Genomic DNA, 23706 nt, shown 5'->3' on the forward strand with positions numbered 1-23706 from the left:
GCACTGATGCTGCCCGGGGCTGCCTTACCTGTGGTACACTCTGCCCTGGTGGCCCTGACACCACGTGCTCCTCTGTGTCTGACCAGTTCCACTGGATGCCATTTGTGATGTTCACGAGCTATTTCTTATGGCTGTAGATCATTTATTCTACTTTGAAAAATCCTTTTCCCATATACCTTTAAATAATTTTAAGCATATAAAATTTGCAATGAAGTAGCACAAACTATGTTTCCCCTCAATCATTTTATTTATTTTAGTTTTTAGTTTTTAGTTGTAGATGGACACCTTTATTTTATTTATATATTTTCACGTGGTGCTGAGGATGGAAGCCAGTGCCTCACACATGCTAGGCAAGCGCTCTACCACTGAGCCCAGCCCCAGCCTGACCCTGGCCCCGGCCCGGCCCCGGCCCTCCCTCAGTCATGTTAAAATGGTTTGCTGGCATGGCCCACGGACCCTGAATGGATGTGTTGTCCTGTCTTGCTGACCAGCCAGGGTCTTCTCCAGACAGGCACCAACTCAGGCCGCTACCACTGCTGCTCTGCTGCCATCTCATCAAAGGGCCTCATTGGAGAACCCACTGTCCCCGTGACGCCCACACAGCAGTCAGGCAGTGTCTAGGGTGCACTGACCACCAGTCTCTCCCTGTTCTTCAGGGCCCAGCACCTCCACGGCCCTTGCTTGATTTTCTGACCTCGACATCCTCCATGATGTAGGCCAGTGATTGCAGGAAATAAAATTTTTGTTTGGCATTTATTCATGACTTAGACATCTTTCTTATATTAGTTTTCATTCTAGTGTAACAAAATTCAGTAGCAATTCCCAAGAACAGAAGTCCTAGCAGCATATCCCCATAGCATCATAAATCACTAGAATTGCACTTCATTGAAATTAAGTTAATTAAATTTGTATTTTTCTGAAAAATGTGTACATTCATGTGTGATTCAGGTGCAACTGGTGTCTCATTCTGCACGTTCAAAGCCTCGCTCACTTACGTCGCCAATGCTAAGCATAGGGGAGAGTGCGTGTGATGTGAATTGCTGCGGTTTCGGTCTACTTCACGGGTTTTTATTAAACTGGATTTATGTGGGCTGTTCTTACAGAGAGCAGAATATTTTAAAGCTCGTGAACCAAGAAATGAAGGATAAAATAAGAGGCTCTATTTTGTTGCTCTGGTGGCTTGAAATGTGCACAGAGGGTGGAACTTTATGAGTGTTTTGTGGATCCAAATGAGGTTTCAAAGGAGAGGGACCTTCAGTTTTACAGCAGACAGGACAGCAGTCATCATGTCCGTGGAGGAAGGGGCCTTGAACCTGCACAGCGCCCTACACCTGCACAGCGTGTTGGACCTTGCACAGTGTCCTGGGTCTTTCACAGTGTCCTGGACCTTGCACAGTGTCCTGGAACTTGCACAGTGTCCTGGACCTTGCACAGCGTCCTGAAACTTGCACAACATCCTGGACCTTGCACAGCATCCTGGACCTTGCACAGCATCCTGAACCTTTCACAGCATCCTGGACCTTGCACAGTGTGCTGGACCTTGCACAGTGTACTGGACCTTGCACAGTGTCCTGGACCTTGCACAGTGTACTAGACCTTGAACAGCATCCTGGACCTTGCACACTGCACTAGACCTTGCACAGTGTACTGGACCTTGCACAGCGTACTAGACCTTGCACGGTGTACTAGACCTTGAACAGCATTTTCCTTTTTGCTGTCCTGTCTCCAGGTCTCTCAGCTGTACCTGAGCCACACCGGGAGGCCCAGCCCCTCGCTGCCTCCCCACCTCTTCTCCTGTGCAGAGAGGGCCTTTCACCAGCTGTTCTGGGAACGGAGGCCTCAGTGTTTCATTCTCAGGTGAGTCCACCATGCCCGCCCCACACTCAGATGTGCCCCATGAGCTTGGTGGGGACAATGTCCTCCTTACTTCTGGTTGGTACTGATTTACCTCCTCTGTGCTGGCGGTCCAGTGTGTCATTGTGGTAAGTACAATTGACTCGTGACACGGGAGGAACATCTTTCCTATTAGAAATGGCCCCAGGTGCAGCGGGATCAATATCAACAAATGTAACCTGGAACTCATTTCATTTTGAAGATTTAAAACTTAGAACCACAGTGATTCTTCTTTCAAGCCTAAGAAATGCAGAGAAAGCAAGCTGATGCTGGTGTTCCCAAGCCATGCTCAGAAGGCCATGCTGCCCGAGGCAACTTTGTGTCTTTGACAGTGACTGCGCTCTTGTCCCCACGTCTACTCATGTTTCCCCAAGAAGTACTCTCAGAAGTGGGTTTTTATTTGATATGTAATGGTGATTTTAACCCCGTAAGTTTACATTAGAGCAAAATTTCTTCAAGTAAATGGGACTACCACAGGATGTAGGGGGAACTGTGCTCATGTATGGAGAAAGATTTCAGAAATATTTAACTAGTAAGCTCTGCGTCAGAGAATTATATTTTAGGCAGCCTGTGCCAGAGGGCGACACCTGTCAGTGTGCACAGCTTGGCCTCCCTAACTGCAGTGGTGTGGCAGGAAACTGGATGTGTCAAGAAAGTAGCCCACAAACTCAAATGAAGCAAAAACAGTGTCAAGATGGAACCTGGGTAGGTTCTTATTTAAAATTTTAAATAAGCATTTATGTTTTTGATTTTACATTATTAATTTCATCAAAAATCCCTTGGAGGGTTTGATTAGTGTGTTGCGACTTTAGTGTTCCAGGTTTCAAGATGGCTCGCAGCAGTTTTCACACTGTGTTTGGAAGAACTCAGGGATGAGAGACACAGGCTAGGGGCCTCCACCCATCCCTGAATCAGGCAGCTCTTTTTTGTCTGCTTTGCTATTGGGTTTCCTTGTGTCTCTTGAAAAGGGAATCATATCTTAAAATTGCTTAGAAAATAAATGGATGCGATTGTGGGGAGTATAAAATAGCATTGACAATAATAGCTGCTATGTACTGAGCACTTACAATGTGCCAGCTCAGATGCTTTTCTGAATCTGAATGGAGCTAAACCCCTGGAATGGCCAGAAGGAAGCGCACCCCAGCCTCCTATTGCTTCCCAAGGGGACCATCAGGAGCCCTACTGGTCTTCCCTAAAGTGACGGTCACAAAGACTCAGAGTGGCTGAAGTTCTCACTGACCACTCCGTTCTAGAGCAGACCGTTCAGCAGCTGTTCATGAGTTGTGAAGAGCGTGCGTCCCGGGTGTGCTCAGGGTGAGGCGAGAGGGAGCCGGTGGACCACCCTCCCCTGGGGTTCCAGGACCCGGCCCACGATGCCCAGCAAGCGCCTTCAGTGGAAAGACTGGCTCCCTGTGTTGAACCTGAGCTCTACGTGTTATTAGCTCATGGAATTTTCCCCTGGGAAACTGGATGATAATCTGCAGAACCAGTGCTCTTTGGGACATTTCTTAAGACTGATAATGCCATGTCAACAGTTTCTTCATTCAAGATTCCAAACAGCCTCACCGCGTCCTTGCATGGAGAATGGAAGCCCAGATCTGAGGTCACAGGGAATTCTGACTGCAGACCTTCTCCTTCTTCTTTTGGAACTGTGTGTTGTCCTGTGGCTTCGGCCCCTTCTCCATCCTCCTGACCAGGGCAGAGACCTTCTCCACCCTGACCCGATAGGGTTGTCATGTGCAATTCAGTTGCAGAAGCAGTTTACACACCCTGTGCTGGACTCACATTGTGTCCCAGAAGTGGCATTTGCAAGGGTCATTTAAATCCTGGTGATCAAGACTCGAATATTCCTGAACAGGGGTCCTAGAACTTAGCACCGGATTTGTAATAGAAGATTTGTAATTTTCCCTCTGAATTTTATTTTAATATTGATTCTGTAGATAATTTGTGATCCAAGTAGTAAAATGTTAAGGGATGCTGCAGCCAAGAGGAGCGGATGCTCTCACTAATAACCATTTGGGACTTAACTGAGGACTTTTCTGGCAAAGATCCCTGCTTTAGGCAGGTGTGTCCAAAAGACCTGACAGGAACAACACAGGGGAGGAAACTTTATTTGGGGCCGGCGGTTTCAGAGGTCTTGGCTCACAGATGCCCATCCGTTGCTCTTGGTCTGAGCTGAAGCAGAGCATCATGCAGAGGTGTGGAGGGGTTAGGCAGCCGGGGACATGACATCAGGCAGCAGGGAGGGAGAGCTGTGCTCGCCAGGGACAGAATACATGCCCCAAGGCATACCCTGCGGCCCCCTCCTCCAGCCACGCCTCACCTGCCTACACTTACCACCCAGCCAATTCATTCAAGTGGATTAACACACTTACTGGGTTAAGGCTCTCATTATCCAATCATTTCACCTCTGAACTTTCTTGCATTGTCTCACATAGGAGCTCCTGGGGGGGGGGCACCTCATATCTAAACAATAAAAGCCCTTAAACCCACTTCATTAGAATCAAAATTTCCTTGCAGAAGCCTGCAAATGTTCTAGTAAAAGGACATTAAATTTCTTTGTGAGCTGGGCATGGCGACACATGCCTGTAATCCCAGCAACTCAGAAGACTGAGGCAGGAGGATGGCAAGCTCCAGGCCAGCGTTAATAACTTAGTGAGACCCTGTCTCAAAATTTTAAAAAGTGCTAAGCATGTGGCTCAGTGATTAAGTATGTGGCTACCTGTTTTTATGAATTTTCTATTAGAGTGAGAAATAGCTTCACTGAGTACCAGGCTGCTTTGGTAACTATTGTGTAGGAACTTCATGACGACCTGATGTCATTTAGTGTCAGGAATGTGGTGTGGCTGTTATTTGGAGAGATACGGTAAGCTGGTGAGGTGGATGGGGGAAGTCGGTGTTGTCATCATGAACTGCAAACTTAGGCGGTGACAGTCTCTCTGGATTAGAGGAGAACGCTAATCCCAGAACCACCTTGAGTCAGGGAACCTGGAAAGGTTCCCTCTAGGATCTTCTGAGGGCCAGGGTTGCTGCCCAGGGTCCAAGACCTCACACCCCTGAGTAGCCGCAGCTTCAGGTTTGTTTCCAGGAGAAAAATAGGCATGCTGGGAGGATGGGCAACTTTCCCTGGGGGTACAGAAAGATTTAATGGCTTCCCCAGACCAGCAACTATGGCTCTGAAGACATATGCCCTTCCCATCTAGACAGCTCTCACTACTGTCACTCAAAATGCCAGGGACGTATCTGATGTGCCCCTCCCTGCTGCAGACGCCAGGGATAGAAGTTAGGGCACGTCCCTCTGTAGCCTGTACATCTGGGACACCGATCACACGTGGCGCTGGGTTGGTTCACCAGTGTGTCCAGTGAAGAGCAAAATCATACCAGGAGTCACCGGGCCTGTTTACGTCCCCCTCGCCACCTCTGGGTCTGGAATCATCTCTGGTAATCTAATGTTTTAGTGCCTTTTCTGAACTAGTGAATGTTTTCCCTGTTTTCTCTTAGTGGGGAGCGAGGATCTGGCAAGTCCGAGGCCAGCAGTCAAATAATGCGGCACCTGACCTTCAGGTCTGACTCCAGCAGGGCTGCGTTTGACTCCAGATTTAAACACGTAAGTTGCTGCTTGGGTTGGCAGACGTGGGCATGAGTACGTTGAGGGAAGGCAGGGGTGGCTCAGGAATAGAGAGGACGTCACAATGGGCAAAAGGAGGTAAAAACTGGGAAGGAAAAGAGGAAAAGAAAGCTGGTTGAACCCTGGGGCAACTTGGTGTTTGCCAAGTGAATATTTATTTTTAGTGCACTTAAAATAGTTCGAACATCCTCTTTTATATTTGCTCTAAGTAGTTGGACTTTGATGAATCAGTGATCACTGTAGATCCTGTAGAAAGTGCCACTTTGGTACTTGGGGAGACTAACTGGAGGGGAATTGCTGTGGGGATTCTCGAGCACTGATAATGAGGTTTCAAGGCATCTGGAGGAATGGACAACAGTAAACCCAAGTGACGCTGGCGGCCGTGACAAACCAACCCCAAAGCCAGCTCCGGCTCAGCGGCACTGGACACCCTTCCCCCACTGCTGCATCTGCGAGGTACTGGCAGGCTTCAGGAGGAAGCAGGGCACCTGCCGGCAGCACAGTCAAGCTGGACAGTCCCTCAGTGAAACTCGGAGTTGTGCCCAGGGCCCTACGGGAGCTCCTCACGGACTGTCTCCTGCTTCTGCTCAGGTCCGGGAAGCTTTGCTGACAGGGCTTTTCAGGCACAGCAGGTTGGAAGAAGCAGCTATAGCTTCAGCTGTTGTCCCCTCAGTAATGCAGCCAGAAACCCAGCACCCCCTTTCTCCAGCCTCTCTCTCCCTCTCGCACCATCACGGTGTCTGACAGTCCAGCTCCCTAGCCTGTCCAGGGTCCTTCAGGTCACTGCAGGGTTGGCCCCATTGTCTCTCATTGGATGGCCTGTAAGTGTTTCCCTGTCTCCCTGGTTCTTGACCATCTTCCCATGTGTGTCCATGCAGCCACTCTTGGTGACAGGACCGCTCTGCCTGCTGGGTCAGCCAGGGCCCAGGCACTGTCCTCAGCTGGGCGGAAGGGCGCAGAAGACCCTGGTCCAGAGAGAAGGCTCAGGGAAGAGGCGAGCCCCGCCTGCTCAGGGGAAGTCCTGGACTAGGCAGGATGGCTACACTGCAGAAGGGCAGCCCTGAGGCCCACTCATAGTCCACGGCGAGAGGAGGGGAGCTTGCCTGTGAGCTATTGCGTGACTTCTTTTCTCAACACGCTGGGTGATTCTGTTGCCAGTGCACAAAGCCCCCTGAGTAGGCACACCCAGCCTTCTTCCTGACAGTGCTGGGTTCTTCTTCAGTCTCGGGCTGTGACGTTCCTGTCCTTGCCCTACATGGAAGCCACTCTGAACACAGCCAAACCCAGCCAGTCCTTCACTGGCTCATCCAGCCAGTACCTGTTAGCTACCAAGTGAATCCCGCGATGCAGTCTTATCCCGCCATGGGGCGGGGCTCGGGGTCAGAGGTGAGTCAGTGAATGTGAGGACCAAGCAGAAATACTTTGGCACAGACAACAGACGGTAGCAAAGACTGAGGGTGAAGAGACCGTGACTCTTCTCTGTTGAGCCCTGTTCTCACCCTCATGCACCCCCAGGGGGGCTATTGCTGGAAGTATGTCAGTGGGATCAGTAGGACAGTGCTTGAGATCATCCCCCAATGCAGCTGTCTAAAGTCAAGTTAAAGTCCCGATGCACTGAGCTGCTGAGGAGTACTGTGCTGCCGTGGAGCACTGTGCTGCCATGGAGCACTGTGCTGCCATGGAGCACTGTGGCGTTGTGGAGCATCGTGCTGTCGTGGAGCACCGTGGCGTTGTGGAGCACCGTGGCACCATGGAGCACCGTGGCGCCGTGGAGCACCGTGGCGCCGTGGAGCACCGTGGCGCCGTGGAGCACCGTGGCGCTGTGGAGCATTGTGGCACTGTGCATTCCACGTCCCCCGCCTGCACTCCTGGCACCGCGGGCAGGTATTTCCACTGTGGCAGCATTTACTCAGGAATATTCTGAAAATTCATAGCATCTGATTCCTCCTTGAGAAACTAGAGAGACTTTGTTTAATCAGTGGGTTGGTATTACATATCATACTTTTAATTCTAAGTCTTAAAATTTTAAATCTACTCTAACGTGTTCCCGAGCTCATGTCTGAGTCTAGAGATTCGTCTCTCATTAAGAATGCATGTTAAATCAGTTCTGCAACATACTTATGGAGTATCGTTTGTGCTCATAAGTGACTTTAATTTAGCCGAGCATTGTAGCCTAGGCCTGTAATCCCAGTGACTCAGGAGGCTGAGGCAGGAGGATCACAAGGTTCAAAGCCAGCCTCAACAACTCAGTGAGTTCCTGAGCAGACTTGAACATGTGGCTCAGTGGATGAATACCCCTGGGTTCAATCCTTGGTACCAGAAATAAAAAAGTATATATGACCATTTATTGAGCTCATACTGCATTGAGGGTCACATCATTCCACAACACAGTTCAAAATTAACATTTGGAGTCAACTTGGGAAGAATGGTGTAATCCGTTTTCTTCATTCAGATATCTTAGTATGCTGATTACTGATACTGAAATGTCAGAGCATGAATAATCAGCATGGGTATAAGATGAACACAGGTTAACCAATGGAGGCATCCTAACTGACTTAATTGGCTCTAAATTATAGCCTAAATCAGCCGTGCAGCAAGACGATGATTTGAGAGCGTGTCGGCTGAGAATGTTCTGGACTGCCCTCTGGGGTGTCTGGTGTATAGGGGCTTTGCCACCAGCTCAGGGGAAGACTTCTGAGCTGCTCTCCTTGGGCCGAGGTAGGCATGGTTCTTCCAAACCAGCCTCTGGGGCTCAGAGCTATAATGTCAATGCAAATTCCAAGGGAAACTGCCTCTAATTCACTAGTTTATTTTACTCATTCCTTATGACACACGAAAGATGTCACAAGTAATGATTCCTATCCTCACAGAGAGTCAGCCTCCAGGTCTGCGCGCAGCTTACGCTCCACATCAGCCATGGTATTCTGTTTCCCTTTAATTCTGAACCACATGAATGTCATTCAGCGAAGAGGTTCATGGAGATCATTCAGCCACAGTTTTTACGAAGCATCCGAGGATATGTTCGGGGATCACATGCAAGTGCCTGATAGATCTGTGAGCGCACTGTGACTCTTCATAGCATTACAAGGGTTCAGGAAATTAAGTGCACTGGGGAGGTGGGCGGTGCGTCCAGCAGGGAAGAGAATCCTGACTAATGAGACGAGTAGAAAGAGCTCTCCGGACAGCTGGCCACGTTTCCCAGGCGGTTGAGATCTGGAGCATGCTCAGTTGAGGAGCGTTCATTAGGTGAGCCTGGAAGGAGGTGGATGGAGCCAGGAGAGTTCCTGGCCTGCCGTCAGCAGCCTGGGCCCTGGGGCCGCTCAGGACGGACGGTGGGGCTGGCCCGGCACACAGGACTCCTGCTGCCAGCAAAGCTGTGCAGGGAGAGCAGCAGCAGAGCCTGAACCCAGGGTGGATGAGGGGAGAGGCGGTGGGTTATCTTGACCTGCAGTTGGCAAAGAAGATGAAGGAAAAGAAAGGTAGAGAAGTAGAAGCCTGGACGGAAGTTCCTCCATGGCGTCCCCAGGCTCCCACGCAGGACGACGGTCTCAGCAGAGGGCAGGGACAGAAGACCAACAGGAAGGGGTTGGGAGCAAGCGGCCCTGGACAGGGGTCACGCTCGTGGCCCAGTGCCATGAGAAGGGAGGCGGAGGGCGGGAAGCTGCAGGGTGACTGGAGGTGAGGAAGGGTCTGGCCCTGGGGTCCGGATGTGGGTTTGCCAGTTGCTCGCAGGTCACGTATTAGGTTTCAAGTACCATCTGGCAATTTCTGCATTTCAGCCTCAGACTGCGGTTGCCACAGTCAGAAGCCCAGGCAGGTTGTGTTCTGCCTTCACAGTGCTGCGGGCTCGCCCCATTCCCCGTGTGGGATGGAACCCGAGGCCACGTGCGGTGCTCTTGTCCCCCGCACGGTTTCAGATCCGCTCAGATAAGCTGAGCAGGGCTACTGGTTCCTGGCCACTCTGTTTGTTCTCAAGTCTCAGAAGCCGGGGATTTTCCATCCCATTAGAAAGATTGAACCAGAAAAGGCATGTTTTGGAAACTGCCTGCAACTTCTCGACAATTCCAGCCCAAATGAGTTTCAACTGTAGGAAACCTTCCATTCCATTCAAATCACTTTAAAGAGCACATATTGAGCAATGCAGAGTGTGGCCCTTGGCTTCCCTTGGTTGTAGGAGGCCTTGGATTTCTACTCACAGAAAATAAAAGAAGCTGCTCCCACAATAGGAGGTAACTATTATGCTGTGACTATTGACATGGATACCAAGCAATATAAACTGGGAAAAGCCAGGCCAATAAAATTTGAATCCTTAAACATGGACATCTGTGTATTTACTTCCCTTCACTTACATTTTTTAAGATGCTATTTCTCATCATTTTGTTTAAAGGTCAAAGGCAAGCGGTGGTACAAATGCTAGTTTTTTCTTGGTGCAGCTCTTCAGGTATTTATTTAGTGCCACTTCTTGGCCAGGGGCTAATTAAGTATGGAAACCAGTCTGGCTTCCTCGGCGCCTTAGTGTTTGAACCTCGGGCTGCAGGCCAGCAGGCACAGTGGAAGAGCACCACGTGAGTGCTCAGGCTTGCTCCCCGACTCTAGGGACCCGGGTTCCTGTATGGCACATCTCCAGTGTCACTGCGGCAGTGGCAGCTGTGCACTGCACCGCTGGGCGGGCAGTCCTGGGAGCCTGCCGGGGTCAGACCCGGGTGCACGGTGCAGCCCTGGTCCTGGAGAAGGCTACTGTGTATGTTGGTGAATCAGAGACACCGGCTGTGAGGCCAAGGGCAACCTTACGGGCACACGAACCTCACTTTAGGGCACCGCCAGCCGCGTAGTAAGCTCAGAAGAGACCGCACCTGCGATTGTTTAAGTCGGTAACAAAACGAATCCCTGACTTTGCCTAACGGTCACTCTGTGCCAGATGCCGTGAAGCAGGTGCGTCACACAGGACACCAGCAGCCAGCCGAGGAGGGAGTCATTCACGTGTCAGAGAAAGGAGGAGGCGCGGGGTTAAGGGACTTGCCCAAGGGCACACGGCTGTGGCCGCCTGAGCGGATGGGAGGCCTCCCCAAGCACTCCATCTACCATCGCCCGGGCCCCTGCTGGGTACCTGCTAATGAGCTATGATGCTCCTTCACAGAAATATGAAAACACCACTTCATCGTCACCAAGCCAAAATAACTCAAAGTCAAAACGATTTTAAAGCCTCTTCCTATTTTAGTTCCTTTTACACAATTATGTAGATAATATTATAAATCTTTATGTGTGATATCATTATTATTATTTTTTAATCTCTATTTAATTTTATGTGGTGCCAAGGATCAAACCCAGAGTCTCATACATGAGGCAAGCGCTCTACCACTGAGCCGCACCCCAGCCCCAATAATGTGATATTATTATAATATTAATTTCACTATCTCTAAATATAGCTATATTGTTAACATTTAGCTTTATTTTTTCAAAAAAAGGCAAAAATTAAGAGCCTAATAGGTACGAATTCAACTTTTTTTGGAAAACATTCCTATCACTTGTTATCAAATTACTTCTGGTGGTCTTTGAAATCGGGTTACTCTGTGCACACCCGGTCATGGGTTTTTAAGGATTTAATATGCTGAGCTGGAAACTGCAAACTTCAGAAGCAGATGGTCCCGCAGACCTCATTCACCATTACCACAGCTTTTGGCACTTTTGTGGTTAGCATGGAAGTGTGGTTTTATGGTCTTTCAAATGTAGTATACTTCTGGGAGAAATAAAACGCCTTAGTACAGCAGATGTTAGAAAATTAAAAAGTAGATTCAAAGAATTTTTTAAAAACTTCATAGTAAAGTTTAAAAATACCTTCACCAGAAATGACAGGGGACAGATAGTTGCCCTGTGCAGCAGCGGGGTGTGGCCGTGCGCCCTCTTGTGGCAGGCTGGGTAACTGCCTCCCGTGACCTGGGCTTCCAGATGGTCACTTTCTGGAGAAGGGCTTGGCATGGTGGCCATCACGGGTGCACAAAGCAACAGCCTCGCCCCAATGCTGCTGTGTTCCTGGTTCTGTGGGAGAAAGCGGTTGGAAAGGGGCACAGCTGCAGTAGGGGGAGGCTTCCATGTGGACAGTTAGAAAGCTGTGCCGGCGTTCCTGTGAGTCCATTATTTAAAAGTTCCAACTCAGATTTACCTGGATTCTCCTCCCTCCCCTCCAGGGCCTCAAACGCTCTCTAGTGGTCAAGTGTAAAATTCTGAATGACCTTCAAGTATGTGTGTGTGTGTGTGTGTGTGTGTGTGTGTGTGTGTGTGTGTGAGATTTTTCTCCACACAGGTGTGGACGTTCCGTCTGTGTCACTTTATCAGCAGTGGCCACAATCGGAAGCATCACACACTAATAGTTCGCATTTGAGTAGAAAGGGTAGCCGTGAAGCATTCACCTTGTGTTGGAAGCGTAGGGCCTTTCGGATGGTGGAGCAGTCCTGCCTCCTTGCTGACTTAACTCCCCCCTTTCATTTTTAAACTCTGAATAGATGAGTGACCTCTTGTCCTCCTGCTGTAGGTCACATGCATCTTGGAAGCCTTTGGACACGCCAGGACGACACTCAACAATCTGTCCAGTTGCTTCATCAAGTACTCTGAGCTACAGTTCTGCGAGAGGAAGAAGCACATGACTGGAGGTAAGTGGTCAGCTAGCGGAGGCCTCCTGTGCCCAGGGGAAGGCAGAGCCTGTGGGACCTTGGACACAAATGGTCACCTTCTGTTACAGTCTTTTTTTTTTCTTTTTTGCGGAACTTGGTATTGAACCCAGGGGTGCTATATCATTGGGCTGCACCCCCGGTCCTTTTTATTTTTTTTATTTTGTGACAGGGTCCTGCTTAGTTACCCATACTGACCTTGAACTTGGAATCCTCCAGCCTCAGCCTCCCCAGTTGCTGGGGTCACAGGCATGTGCCATGGTGCCCAGCTACTTTCTGTCACATTCTAAGTAGGTACACAGTGGAGGGAAGCCATCTATAAACCATCACGGAGGACAGAGCATCTGTGTTCATCGTAGATGTGTTCAAAACCTCCGCCACACCCTGTAAAGTTCCATTGCCTTAGGACTAGGTGGAGACTCAGGCACGGGCCGGGGGAGCACGTGCAGCCCAGAGGGCAGGTCCTGAGATGGGGATATTCTCATGTGCAAGGTTAGCCTTTTCAAGATCATTAGTGTGCAGCCGAACTGAAGAGAGCTGACCAAATCATACTTGCTGACTGGAGAAGGGAACTCAAATACTCAAGTTACGTAAATCACAATTTTATGTGATTTCTTCACAGGACACACAGCAAACTCTATCTCGAATAAAATCAAATCTGTATTTTTAGAAAGATTGAATTAAAACAAATCCAAACATTAAAATAATCACCCAGCAAAACTTAAAACAGAACCAGTCTCTTGTTTGATTTAAATAATCGTGTATTTTACGAAAACGTCTCATTTAAAATTCAACTAGTTTGCCAGGAGTGGTGGTGCATTCCGGAAATCCCAGCAACTAGAGAGGCTGAGGCAGGAGGATTGCAAGGAGGCCCACCTGAGTGACTTAGGGAGACTCTGTCTTAAAATGGAAGGAAGGAAGGAAGGAAGGAAGGGAGGGAGGGAGGGAGGAAGGAAGGAAGGAAGGAAGGAAGGAAGGAAGGAAGGAAGGAAGGAAGGAAGGAAGGAAGGAAGGAAGGAAGGAAAGAAGGGAGGGAGGGAGGGAGGGAGAAAGGACAGACGGACTGCGGATGTATCTTGGTGACAAAGTGCCTGTGGGTTTAATCTCCAATGCTGGGAAAAAAGTTTTTTCAACTAATTTAGACTTCACTGGGAATCTTACCTTCTTCCAATCATGCAAATTAATACAAATATAATCAAGTGGAATGCCTAATCTTGGAGGGGCTTTATAGGAGCTTCCAGGACACAAACATTCACTAATTATAAATGATTTTTTTACGGAACTCAGTTGCATTTAGTTTTTCCTAGTCATCTTACATCCTCTACCAGAAAGGTTAGTTTTGACTATTATCTAAAGAAAAGAAGAGCCTGATTTCAGGAAAAGAAGGTAAAGATCAAATTTCTGCCCAGTGAAATCTGGTAAATAATGTGCTCACGAGAGAAAGAAGAGGCCTTTTCGGGTCTGAAGCCAGAGGCTTCACTCTGCAGTGGGAGATCAGGGGCTCTCTTCTCTGTGGCAGGGAGCCCCAAGTCCAGTAAAACCAACAGTCCTTTTCCCTCCACGGAAAGGCCAGGCCTGCCTCCCACTTATGACCATGGTTTCCTCTCTGAGCTTTTGGAGGTTATGGCCATGGTAGCTCAGTGGGCAGAAGTCCCAAGGCTCCAGTGTGAAGGTTCCGCGCCTTGCCACTCAGGCCTGTGGCCCCAGGACCAGCGCTGTTGCCGAGTCCGTTGGAATGCAGAGTCTCAGGTCCACTTACACCTGCCCATCCCACGGTGTCACCAAGGCCTCCGGGGTGCTCCTGAGGGTTGAAGGCTGAGAGCACCCTTCCCACTCAGCGCCGACCGCGTGGCTGCACCACGGCCAGGCGAGGAGTGCCTCCGGGCATCGGGAGAGTCTCAGCTCAGTGCTCTTTACTTGGGGGACAGCCACTGGCTACAGAAAGGGGTGGCCCTGGCTCAATTGTTCTCATTCATTTTTCTTGGGTGGAGATGATGCATCTTTTTCTGCAGGTCCTTTCCTTTACTAAAAATCATACGCACATCCTGACAAGAACCAGGCCGCTCTGCAGAGCGCGCTGGCGAGCCTTCTGTCAGTCGCCATCTCTGAACCCCCAGCCTGGGTGCCCCCGCGCCTGCATCCCCCAGCTCCCTGCTTTCCAGGTGGCTCACGGTGGCAGGAGTACCGAGTACCTCGTGAACCGAGATGTTCAAGCCCTGAGGCACCCTGAGCAGGAGTCCGCCCGGGGCCAGCCTCGGGGCGCCCTACCCGTTCTCCTCTTCAAAAGTAGCTCCTGGGCCTGGGGGACGGTGCCAGGACCCCACCTTCCTTTCTGCTTTCCCCTGCTGTCCTAGTCGGCACCCCTGCTTCCGTTCTGATCCCCGCATTTGTAGGGTCGAGGGTTTCTCACTGTGTTCCTTAGAAATCTGGCCAAATGCCTCAGAGATTATTTTTATGGGTTTTTAAGTCAAGAGAAATGCAGAAATGCAGATGTATCGTGCCAGTGGAGGCTGCGCCAGAAGCCCATGGGGACGTGTGCCCGCGTGGAAGACCCACAGCGGCTGGAGGGGTCTGTCCGAGCCAGGTCTCGCCTCCTGGAGGTAAGAGGGAAATGGAGACATTGGTGCTCAGAGGAGGACATTCTGTTTATCAGGAGGATGAAGCTTCAAGACCATGCTTTGGAAGTGCTGGCCAAACTCAGACTGGTCACACGGGAAGGAGAGACGCAGAGAAGCAGCACCTCTACCACACGGAAGGCCTTGGACACACAGGTGCACCTCGCTCACCGGGAAGAGTGGGGAGCTGTTTCAGGAACAAACTCAGTTCTCTCTGTCACAGGAAAGCTTCCTGCAGCCTGAGTGGCTGGGTGCTTGCTCGCTTGGCACCAGTGTCCTGGAACAGGAAGAAGGAGCAGACACCACGGTGCTAGACAGTTGACTCAGACAGGGCTCTTGACCGGGATTACTTCAAGGATTCTGCTCAGTCCTTTGCAGCATCCAAGTCCAGGGACCAAGTACTCTGCTCACTATTGGTCTGGTGCCCCTATGTCTAATGAAGGGACTTGGCACTGACTTGTTTCCTGGTGCCAGTTAGCATCAGGGAAAATAGAGTGGACACGAGACTGAATTGGAGTGTGTTAGTATCCGAGAGCCATTACAACAAAAGTGTTAGTTGTGCTTCCATTGCTGTGACGAAATACCTGAGATACATCAACTCGTAAGGAGGGAAGTTTCTTTTGCTCATTGTTTGAGGTTTCAGTCCATGGTTTGCAGGCTCCATTACTTTAGGGTCTGTGACGAGGTAGAAGAACATCATGGCAGGGAGCAGGTGGTGGAGCAAGGGTGCTTGGAAAGCAGAGAGAGAGAGAGACGGGAGAGGGGAACATACCTTCAAGGGCTTATTCCCAGTGCCTGCTTCCTCCAGTTACCCTCACCTCCGAAAAGTTCCATCACCTCCAGTAGCTCCATCACCAGAGCCCAGGCCTTAACATGTGAACTTTTGGAGGAATTTAAAATGCAAACCAGCACAACGACCTAACACACACGGGGTGGTGTAGAACCACAGGGGCGTGCTGTGTTCCATGCTGGATGCTGGGAGTCCCCTGCTCTTGAGGCTCTGTGAGCCTGGAGCCCCATGCTCTTGAGGTCTCTGGGAGGACCTCTCTTGCCTCCCCTCCTTCTATTCCTCAGCTTGTGGTCCACCTGTATTACTCAGGGTTCTCTAGAGGAACAGAACCAACAGGAAGTATGATTATAAAAGGGGATTTTTAGATTGGCTTACACCATCAGAAGTTGGATAGTCCACAAAGGCCATCTGCAGCTGGAGAGCTGGAAAAACCAGCAGCTGTGCAGTCCAAGACACAGGAGCCCTAGAATAAGAGGGATCAACAGTGCTACCCTAGTCCAAACCAGTGTTCTGGAAACTTCCTGGAGAATCATTGGCAGAGTCTGCTTTGGAAGAGTGAAGGAGCGAGAGTCCAATATCCTCAGATGATCAAAGCAGCGATCAAGAACCCATTCAAAAGAGCAAAGCTGCATCTGCATCTGCTTCCTTGTTCTTCCAGCTTTTATTCCATCCAAGCCACCATCCTATTGGAGTGCTGCCCACGCTTAAGGAGGGGCTCCCCTTCAGTTCACTATCCCACATGCCAGTCATCCCCAGACACGCCATCATGGACACACCCAGAAACCTCTTAATCATGGGCATCTCTTGATCCAATCAAGTTGACAATTCAAATGAGCCATTGCACTGCCTGACCTGGGTCTCTGCCTCTATGGACGCATGGCCTTCACCCTGGCTCTCCTCTTCTGGAAGGACACCAGTTACACTTGATTAGGACCCACCCTGCTCTGGTGCGTCCTCATCCTAATCGGAGTACTTGACGGTGGCCTGATCCTGAATAAGGTCCCAGCAGCTGGGCTGGGCTCTCTGGTGTCCTTTGCTGGAGCACCATTCAACCTGCAGCAGAGTCTGAGGGAAGACTTTGACTCTTCAAAAGTACTTTTGGCTTAAGAGAGAATACTGTCGCAAGTCAGAAAAATAAGTACTGGTCACCTTAAGAAGCTGTAAGTGTGATACATTGAAGCTATTTAATGTTGACGAGACCCTCTTAAAAAGCTAAAAGATGTATTAAATTACGCTATTTTTAGGGAGAACTGAGTCATTCTATTTGATCTCCCATAAATGTCTTCTGAATTTTAAATATTCACTCAAATAGCTCTCCAGAGGGCAATCAGGCTGTGCCACTGGAAAGGACCCGAGGCTGCAGGACGGACTCTCCTTCCTCCTACATCAACACGGCGGACGGTTCTTGCCACGCTATTGGACAGGAGTGTTAACCGACTGATTTTAAGGCTGAGAGATGCTGGGTGTGTCCTCACTGTTACTGTTAGTGACACTTTAATAATTTAATGCCAACTCTCTCTTTGGAGATGTAACCATACGCCGTAACTAGAAAACAGGAAGTTCTGTTTTATGAAACACCAACAGTAGATAAGATTCTTTTTTTATTTTGGAGAAATTTAATTATTAGTCTGGCTATTAATAGTCATTAATAGTCATCGTAGTCCGGCTCTGGGCCCAGGGTGTTTTCTGTCTGATTCTGCGTTTGGTAAAGCAGTCACTCTCAGCTCCACAGCGTGTGCCAGCCCCACGGATTGAGAAGCACCGAACGTCACTCTGCCCACAGCCAGGTCTGCAGAGGTCAGTCAGCACCGTAAGGAGGACTCTGCCAAAGAAGGGCGCTGCGCCCCACGGCCCTCCCGGTGAGACTCACACCAGCGCCCGCTCCCTGAAGATTTGTGATTTCCATCACAGAGGTTCACATGATGTGAGGAACGGACCGCGGCATAATCTGCACAGGGACCTGTGGACACCTGTTCCCTGTTCCTCTTCCATGACCAGAGCAGCCTCTCAGCCTCGCCTAAGGGAGCGCAGATGAGGTTGGCATTCGCTGAAGAGGATGCGCACATGTCTGTGGAGCACAGAGCCCTCTGGGAAGAAGCCATCTTCCAGGCGAAGCAGAGAGCGGCCGCCTGCTCATCAGGGCCGCGGGTGTTCCTGATGGACTGCGTGCTCCATGTGCTCCATGCTCGCGGTGGCTCTCGACTACCTCAGCCAAGGCACTCCTGTCCCAGTGTCCTGGGCAGCAGAGGCCCAGTTTGAGCGACAGTCCTGTGAGACAGCTGGCCATGGGGAAGGGCACTGGCTCAAGCTCGGATGGCCCCTGGATTGTGGGGCCCATGCGGGTCCCTTCTTCTCTCTTGATTGTGGACTGTGCTCACCTCTCCCCTTCAGTGGGTCCACCTGTTCTGAAGTAGCCACTTTGATGGCTACCATCTCTCCGTCTTCCCATAAGAGCTGTGGTGTTCTGGCTCGCTGCCTCTGAGGACGCACCCCAGTGGAGGAAGCGACCACCAGGTGACCTGCAGGGCGTCACCACGAGCTCCAAGCGGCACCTGTTCCACGCACCCCAACTCCCTCTCCACAACATATGTTCCAAGAAGAACCCTTCTGTCATCCTGCGCTAGCCCGAGACACTGACCAGACAGGTTTTCAAACAAAGCTGCAATTTCCGTGTGTGGGTGTTCCCTACTGAAGAGAAGGCTACTCTGTGAGAGCCGAGGGAGGGACTTCTGAAGGCGTCCTGCACAGCCCTTTGGGGCAGGGACGGCTTCTTTCAGAGATCTCTTCCGTCTCTTCACGTCCTGTACAGCCTGCTAGTGGAAGGCGTTGGAGACTGGGCGTCCACCAGGTCAGACTCTCCAGAATGTGTGCAGTGCCAGGTTCAGGCCCACACAGTACCCTCAGGGAGGTGTAGAGCGGGGCTCTGCAGGACTGCAGCTGAGCCCAGCGCACTGGGGGTGCTCAAGAGCACAGTCCCCAGAGCAGCCGGCCTGGTGGCACCCTGGCTACGCCTCCTGTGCGGCAACCTCAGGCAGTCGCTGGACTTCCCACGGCTCATTTTCCCCTTCTGTAGCGTGGGGGTGGTCATTGCCCCCAAAGCCTAGGGTTCCCGTGAGAACCAAATGTGTTCATTTGCTCTCCAACCCATTTTGTCCAGGCTCCCCAGATGTCATGTCTGTTCAATGTCCTCTTCATAGGACAGCTTAAAAAGATGTGGTATGGCCCCCGTGTCCTATTTATAGACATCTGAGTTCTGTTCTTAGTGACAATAAAAGATATCTAAGCTCTAGATCATGATTTCCAAACTATTTGAATGTAGCTGGGATGATTTCCTTGAAATATTTGCAGAATTGAAAACGTGGACCTTAATGGGTTAAATCGCCTCTTTTCTTTTTCCTTCACCTTCAAGTCAAATCTTACAGTCTCTCCAGAAATGTGCTGGAGGTAACTACAAAGGGACAGGGAGGGACCCAGAGTCTTTGGCTCTGTCGTTTCTATAGCTGAAGACTCCCAAATCTATTTAGGTAGAAACTGAATTTACTTAACAGCAGGAAATGCCTTCCAATAAATATGCTGAGGCTCCGCTACCTATCTGGGAAACGTAAAGGTCAGAGTTAGCACAAAGGACATGGAAAATAAATAGGTGCCTTTGCCTGGCGTATTTTTCAAATCCTGGTTTTAAAGAAACAAACCAGCGACTTGAGGGGTGAGTACTCATCCTCATTGCTGCCATCAATTTGACACTCTCCACAAGTTTCAGAGTGCTCTAACTGAGCCCATCCCACGTGAAGAGCAGCGTCCTTTATTGCAATCAGCCTGGGCTTTGGGGACAAGCCAGCTGGGTGGAAAGATGAAAGGCATGTGGCAGGACTGAGCAGAGGTGATGTCTGCCAGTCACCTTGCTCAGAGCCTGCCTACAGGAGGTGCTTGGGATGGTAGCTCATTCCTCGTGAAGTTCAGAGTGGTCCTGAGACTTTTCTAGGTTTTCTTCCCCATAGTGCGGATGGGCAAAATGGCGGTAAAGGGGTGTGGAGATTGGCAATGTCTCACCTGGGGAGAGAATGCATAGGTTTCACTGGCAGAGGCCCCTGCCACACCCCACCTCGCCTCAGTCCGAGTGGCCAGGAATGATGGGCAAGGACGTGCGTGCAGGTGCGAAAAGGAAAGTGTGCCTCTTAGGCGGCTGGCGCTTCTGGTGGCCGCAGGCGAAGGCTCAGCGGGCTTTCCGAGGAGAGATCCTCACTTGCCCTGCATTCACGAGTAGACCGAGGACTGGTTGAGGGCTCGGGAGCTGCTGGGAGTCAGGGTGAGGACGGGGCAGGCAGAGGCTAGTTCATGCTCCTGCCTTGCCCTCCTAAGGACCAGAAGTGGACAGAGCTCCACGGGATGTCCTACTGCAAATGGTGCCACGTGTGCACCACAGATGACGCTTCCCCAGCACCTGGACGTTTCGAGGAGCATGTCCCCATGCAGACACCCGTGAAGATCGTGAGCGTATTTCTAGCCAAGGCTCTCTCAAAACATAAAAGAGCTTTGGAAACACAGGAGTCCTGAGAAGTGAGGACATCTGTCCGTAGGATGCTCTCCGCGTGGACACTTGCAGAGGGGTCCCGACTCCTCTCTAAGGTGGAAAGGCACCATCTTGCCCGTCTTATCTCGTTTTCACTTCCAACATAGCAGGACGCCTCGTCCCTGCTTAGAATAGCAGTCTCGTGACCACCGGGCAATGCGGCTGCTTCCAGTTTGCCCCCATCTGAACGTTCCTTCGAGACTTTTGTTTCTTTAATTTGAAATCCTACTGATTTGAATCCTGCTAATCCACAGCAATTTTGTTCACTGCTGGAGCTGAGCTCACTAGGATGATTAATAATCATGCTGCTTTGAATTTAGATGGCCGGTATCGAAGGCACTGCACCGCACACCACGTGGAATCTGTCAGTAGTGGGTTCCGCCTTCAGTAGTGCTTTCCAGACAGGCCTGCGTGTAAGTCAGCCCTGTCTCCAGGGACACGGGCAGCAGGTCCTCAGCCCACGGGCCCACCTCCTGCTTCCTCCCGCATCTTGGCACAGGGACCAAACAACAGGGCCGTGTATTTCATACTGGCGTGGATTCAAAAATTTCTCTTGTGCAATCAATCATTTCAGGATTAATATTGTTAATATTAAACAGAAAATGTTTCCAGCCAAACATTTGTTAGAAGAGACAGTGAAAAGGAGCAAGAAACGTTTAATCACGACCTTGACTTGAAACGACGGCCACTCCGTCGTGGTGGTGACAGGAGCCCGTCATGGGGCTACTGAGGGAGGCTGAGGCCGTGGGGATCCCTGGGCCTCTCTCTGAAGCCGTGGAGCGGCAGCGCAGAGTGAGCTCCAGTGTGGACCTTGGCCTTTAGTTAACAAGGGGGTCTCCACGCCCGTTCCTGGGTTCGAACCCAGAGATGCTGTCACAGAAAATAGCAGGCTGTGGGCAGGAAGGGCCGCTGGGACGCTCGGCGCTTGGGCTCAGCACTTCTGTTAAGCCCAAAGCTGCTCTAGAAGACAGTCCGTTAGATTTAAAAGAATCGCGACTGTTGGGCAAGCAGCTGCAGTTTTGCTCCGGTCGTGAGTTGGCGCGGGGAAGCTCAGGGAGTGGAGCCCTTTGACAGAATCGCTTTTCTCTCCCTAACCAGCCAGAATTCACACCTACATGCTAGAGAAATCCAGGCTGGTGTCGCAGCCTCCGGGCCAGAGCAACTTCCTGGTCTTCGACCTGCTGATGGACGGGCTGTCTGCGGAGGACAAGCGCGGGCTGCACCTGGACCGCGGCCGCGCCCCCCGGTGAGTGGCTGGTCTCCTGGGGGCTGAGCGGCCTGGGCAGGCTCACGCTGCCTCTGCCCCCCGGGAGAGAAACTGCGGCTGCAGGACAACGGCTGGCTGCTGCCGGGCCCGCGCCGTCCCGTCACAGGGACACCATGTGGAAGGCGCAGGGAGCTGTGTGTGTGAGGACGCGCCTTTCTGATTAGCTACTTTTCAGGTCAGAAACCCAAACACTGGTTCGTCCGTAAACGTCTCTCTCCCTCTCGGGCGTTTTGGGGTTGCTCAGTGTCGTGTTCCTGCTCTCCTGTCATCCTTGGGAATAATGGGAGCTGTCATTTGAAGTTACCTTTCATTGGTGGCCGACGAGGCTACATCATGGGGACGGTGAACATGCCTAGGAACGAGGTGCTGGTTTTCTTTGCTGTAGGCAACAAGCACTTGCGCTAAAGGTGTGATAAGGGGGATGCTGGTCACCAGAGGGACGCTGGTCATGGGGGCGACCCACGTGAGTGGCCACCTGGACAGTGACGTTTTCCTTGAGGCACACCTTTCTGCCAGCTGCTGACCTGAGCCCATGGCACTGGTCCAGATCTGAATTAGAATGAGAACTGGAAGCAGGAAGGGAGTAGAGCCCGAAGAGACGCTGGTGGGCGGAGGAGCAGGTGGACCACACCTGGATCCAGTGGCAGGTGGGGACTGGACTGAAAGAAACGCAGACACAGTGCTGGTCTGGTGGCACCTGCCTTGTGGGCCACAGCGTGCTCACGTTTGGATCCAGAAGGATGCGGGTTTGCGTGACTGTAAGAACTTATAATAGAAAGGTGCGCACATGACAAAAAGGAAAGCACACACGCCCACATGCACACACACCTGTGCACACACGCACACACACACCGCAAAGCAGCTGCTTCACCAGCCTCCTTGCAGTTAACACCGTGGCTAAGGCCTGAGTGGTGGGAGAGAGGACAGAAGGCTGGCGCTTCAGTGACAGGCCACCCGTTGCTCGCAGGCTCGCTCCCTAGTGTGCTGCGTTGACCTGTCCGTCCTGAGTCACCATGCTGCAGTGGGGGAGCAGTGACGAATGTGGCCGAGGTCCAGGCATTGCGCTGACATCAGGCTGGGAGCAGAGGTGGCGGGGAGCTGCTGTTTCCCATGGGCCAATGGGGAGAGCTCCTTCAGGTGGCCTGTGAGGGGCAGTGCCCCAGGAGGCGGGGCAGAGATCTGGTAGGAGTGTCCCCTACAGTCAGAAGGTGAACAGGGGCTCAGTGGGCACAGATGTGCACTGGCAGAAGAGCAAGGCCAGCAGGTGTGACTGGAGCCGCAGAGAGTGGACAAGCATGGAGCCTGTGGAAAGGATGCACATGTGCCTGCAAGTGGTGGGGCTCTGGGTGTGGACGGGAACTGGCGTGCCCTGCAAAGATGGCTCTCCTCCATGGAGATAGATGTCACTGTGGTGGTCACAGCTGGGAGCAGGGAACTGCATCCTGTCGTTGTTGGGAAGTGGTACTGATAGGGTGGTATGTGGGAGGCAGAAAGAAATGGTGAGATCCAGGTTGTGTTCTGAGGTAGGAAGGTCAGGATTTGGGATGGACTGAAGTTGGATTGGAGGAAGACAGTTTCACGGTTCCTGTGACTGCAGCCTGAGAACAACACAGGGTTCCATTTACAGGGTTGGTGTCCTATTCTGGTTTTGTTGTTGTTGTTACCATAACGAAGTACTTGAGACAGGCTCACTTCATAAAAAAAAGAGGTTTGGCTACGCGTCTTGGGTGCTGGAAGTCTACCCTGTGTTGCGCAGGCTCTGGTGAGGGCCACCCCGACTGTGTCACCTTGTGGCAGATGGCAATGAGAAGAGCTTGTGTGGGAGCGAGAGATCACCTCCCCAACGGGAAGCCAGCGTGGCATGGAACCAGGCTCACCCCTTTATGACTGTCCTCCAAGAACTAGCTCGAGGCCCAGAGCCCTGCCCGCCCAGGGCACGCCCTGGGGACCTGAGGATCTCCCGGAGACCCACCTCCAACACCAGCACCCTGAGCATCAGACTCCCGGCACACCAACTCTTGGGGGGCAAACCCAGACTTCATCCACACCCCCAGAGGACCTGTTGAGGAGGGAACGGCGCTCCAGGAGGAGCGGGCTGCCCTGAGGACCAGCCGTGCTGCTTCTGAGGGGTGCTGGCGGAGGAGCCCTGGACAGGCAAGCGGGGGTCCACCTGGGGGCTGGGGAGGAGGGCCTTGCCGGTGTGATGGGTGGATTCAGGCTGCACCTCGAGAACGGTTGGCACAGCCCCAGGGTGACGTCTGCCGGTGACTGAGGCGTC

General features: G+C 51.5%; 1 protein-coding gene across 4 annotated transcripts in view; it reads left to right on the forward strand.

Moving 5' to 3' along the window:
* The window catches only part of MYO16 (myosin XVI), a 551974-nt gene that overhangs the window by 314125 nt on the left and 214143 nt on the right, over positions 1–23706 (forward strand). For all 4 annotated transcript variants that reach the window (XM_079137420.1, XM_079137419.1, XM_079137417.1 and 1 more), the window contains 4 exons: positions 1730–1857; positions 5395–5500; positions 12051–12168; positions 21260–21407. In XM_079137420.1, coding sequence (XP_078993546.1) covers positions 1730–1857; positions 5395–5500; positions 12051–12168; positions 21260–21407 — 500 coding nt within the window. The remainder of the gene's footprint in view (positions 1–1729; positions 1858–5394; positions 5501–12050; positions 12169–21259; positions 21408–23706) is intronic.

Source organism: Sciurus vulgaris (genome assembly GCF_902686455.1).
Source record: "Sciurus vulgaris genome assembly, chromosome: 4".
NCBI classification, from domain to species: Eukaryota; Metazoa; Chordata; class Mammalia; order Rodentia; family Sciuridae; genus Sciurus; species Sciurus vulgaris.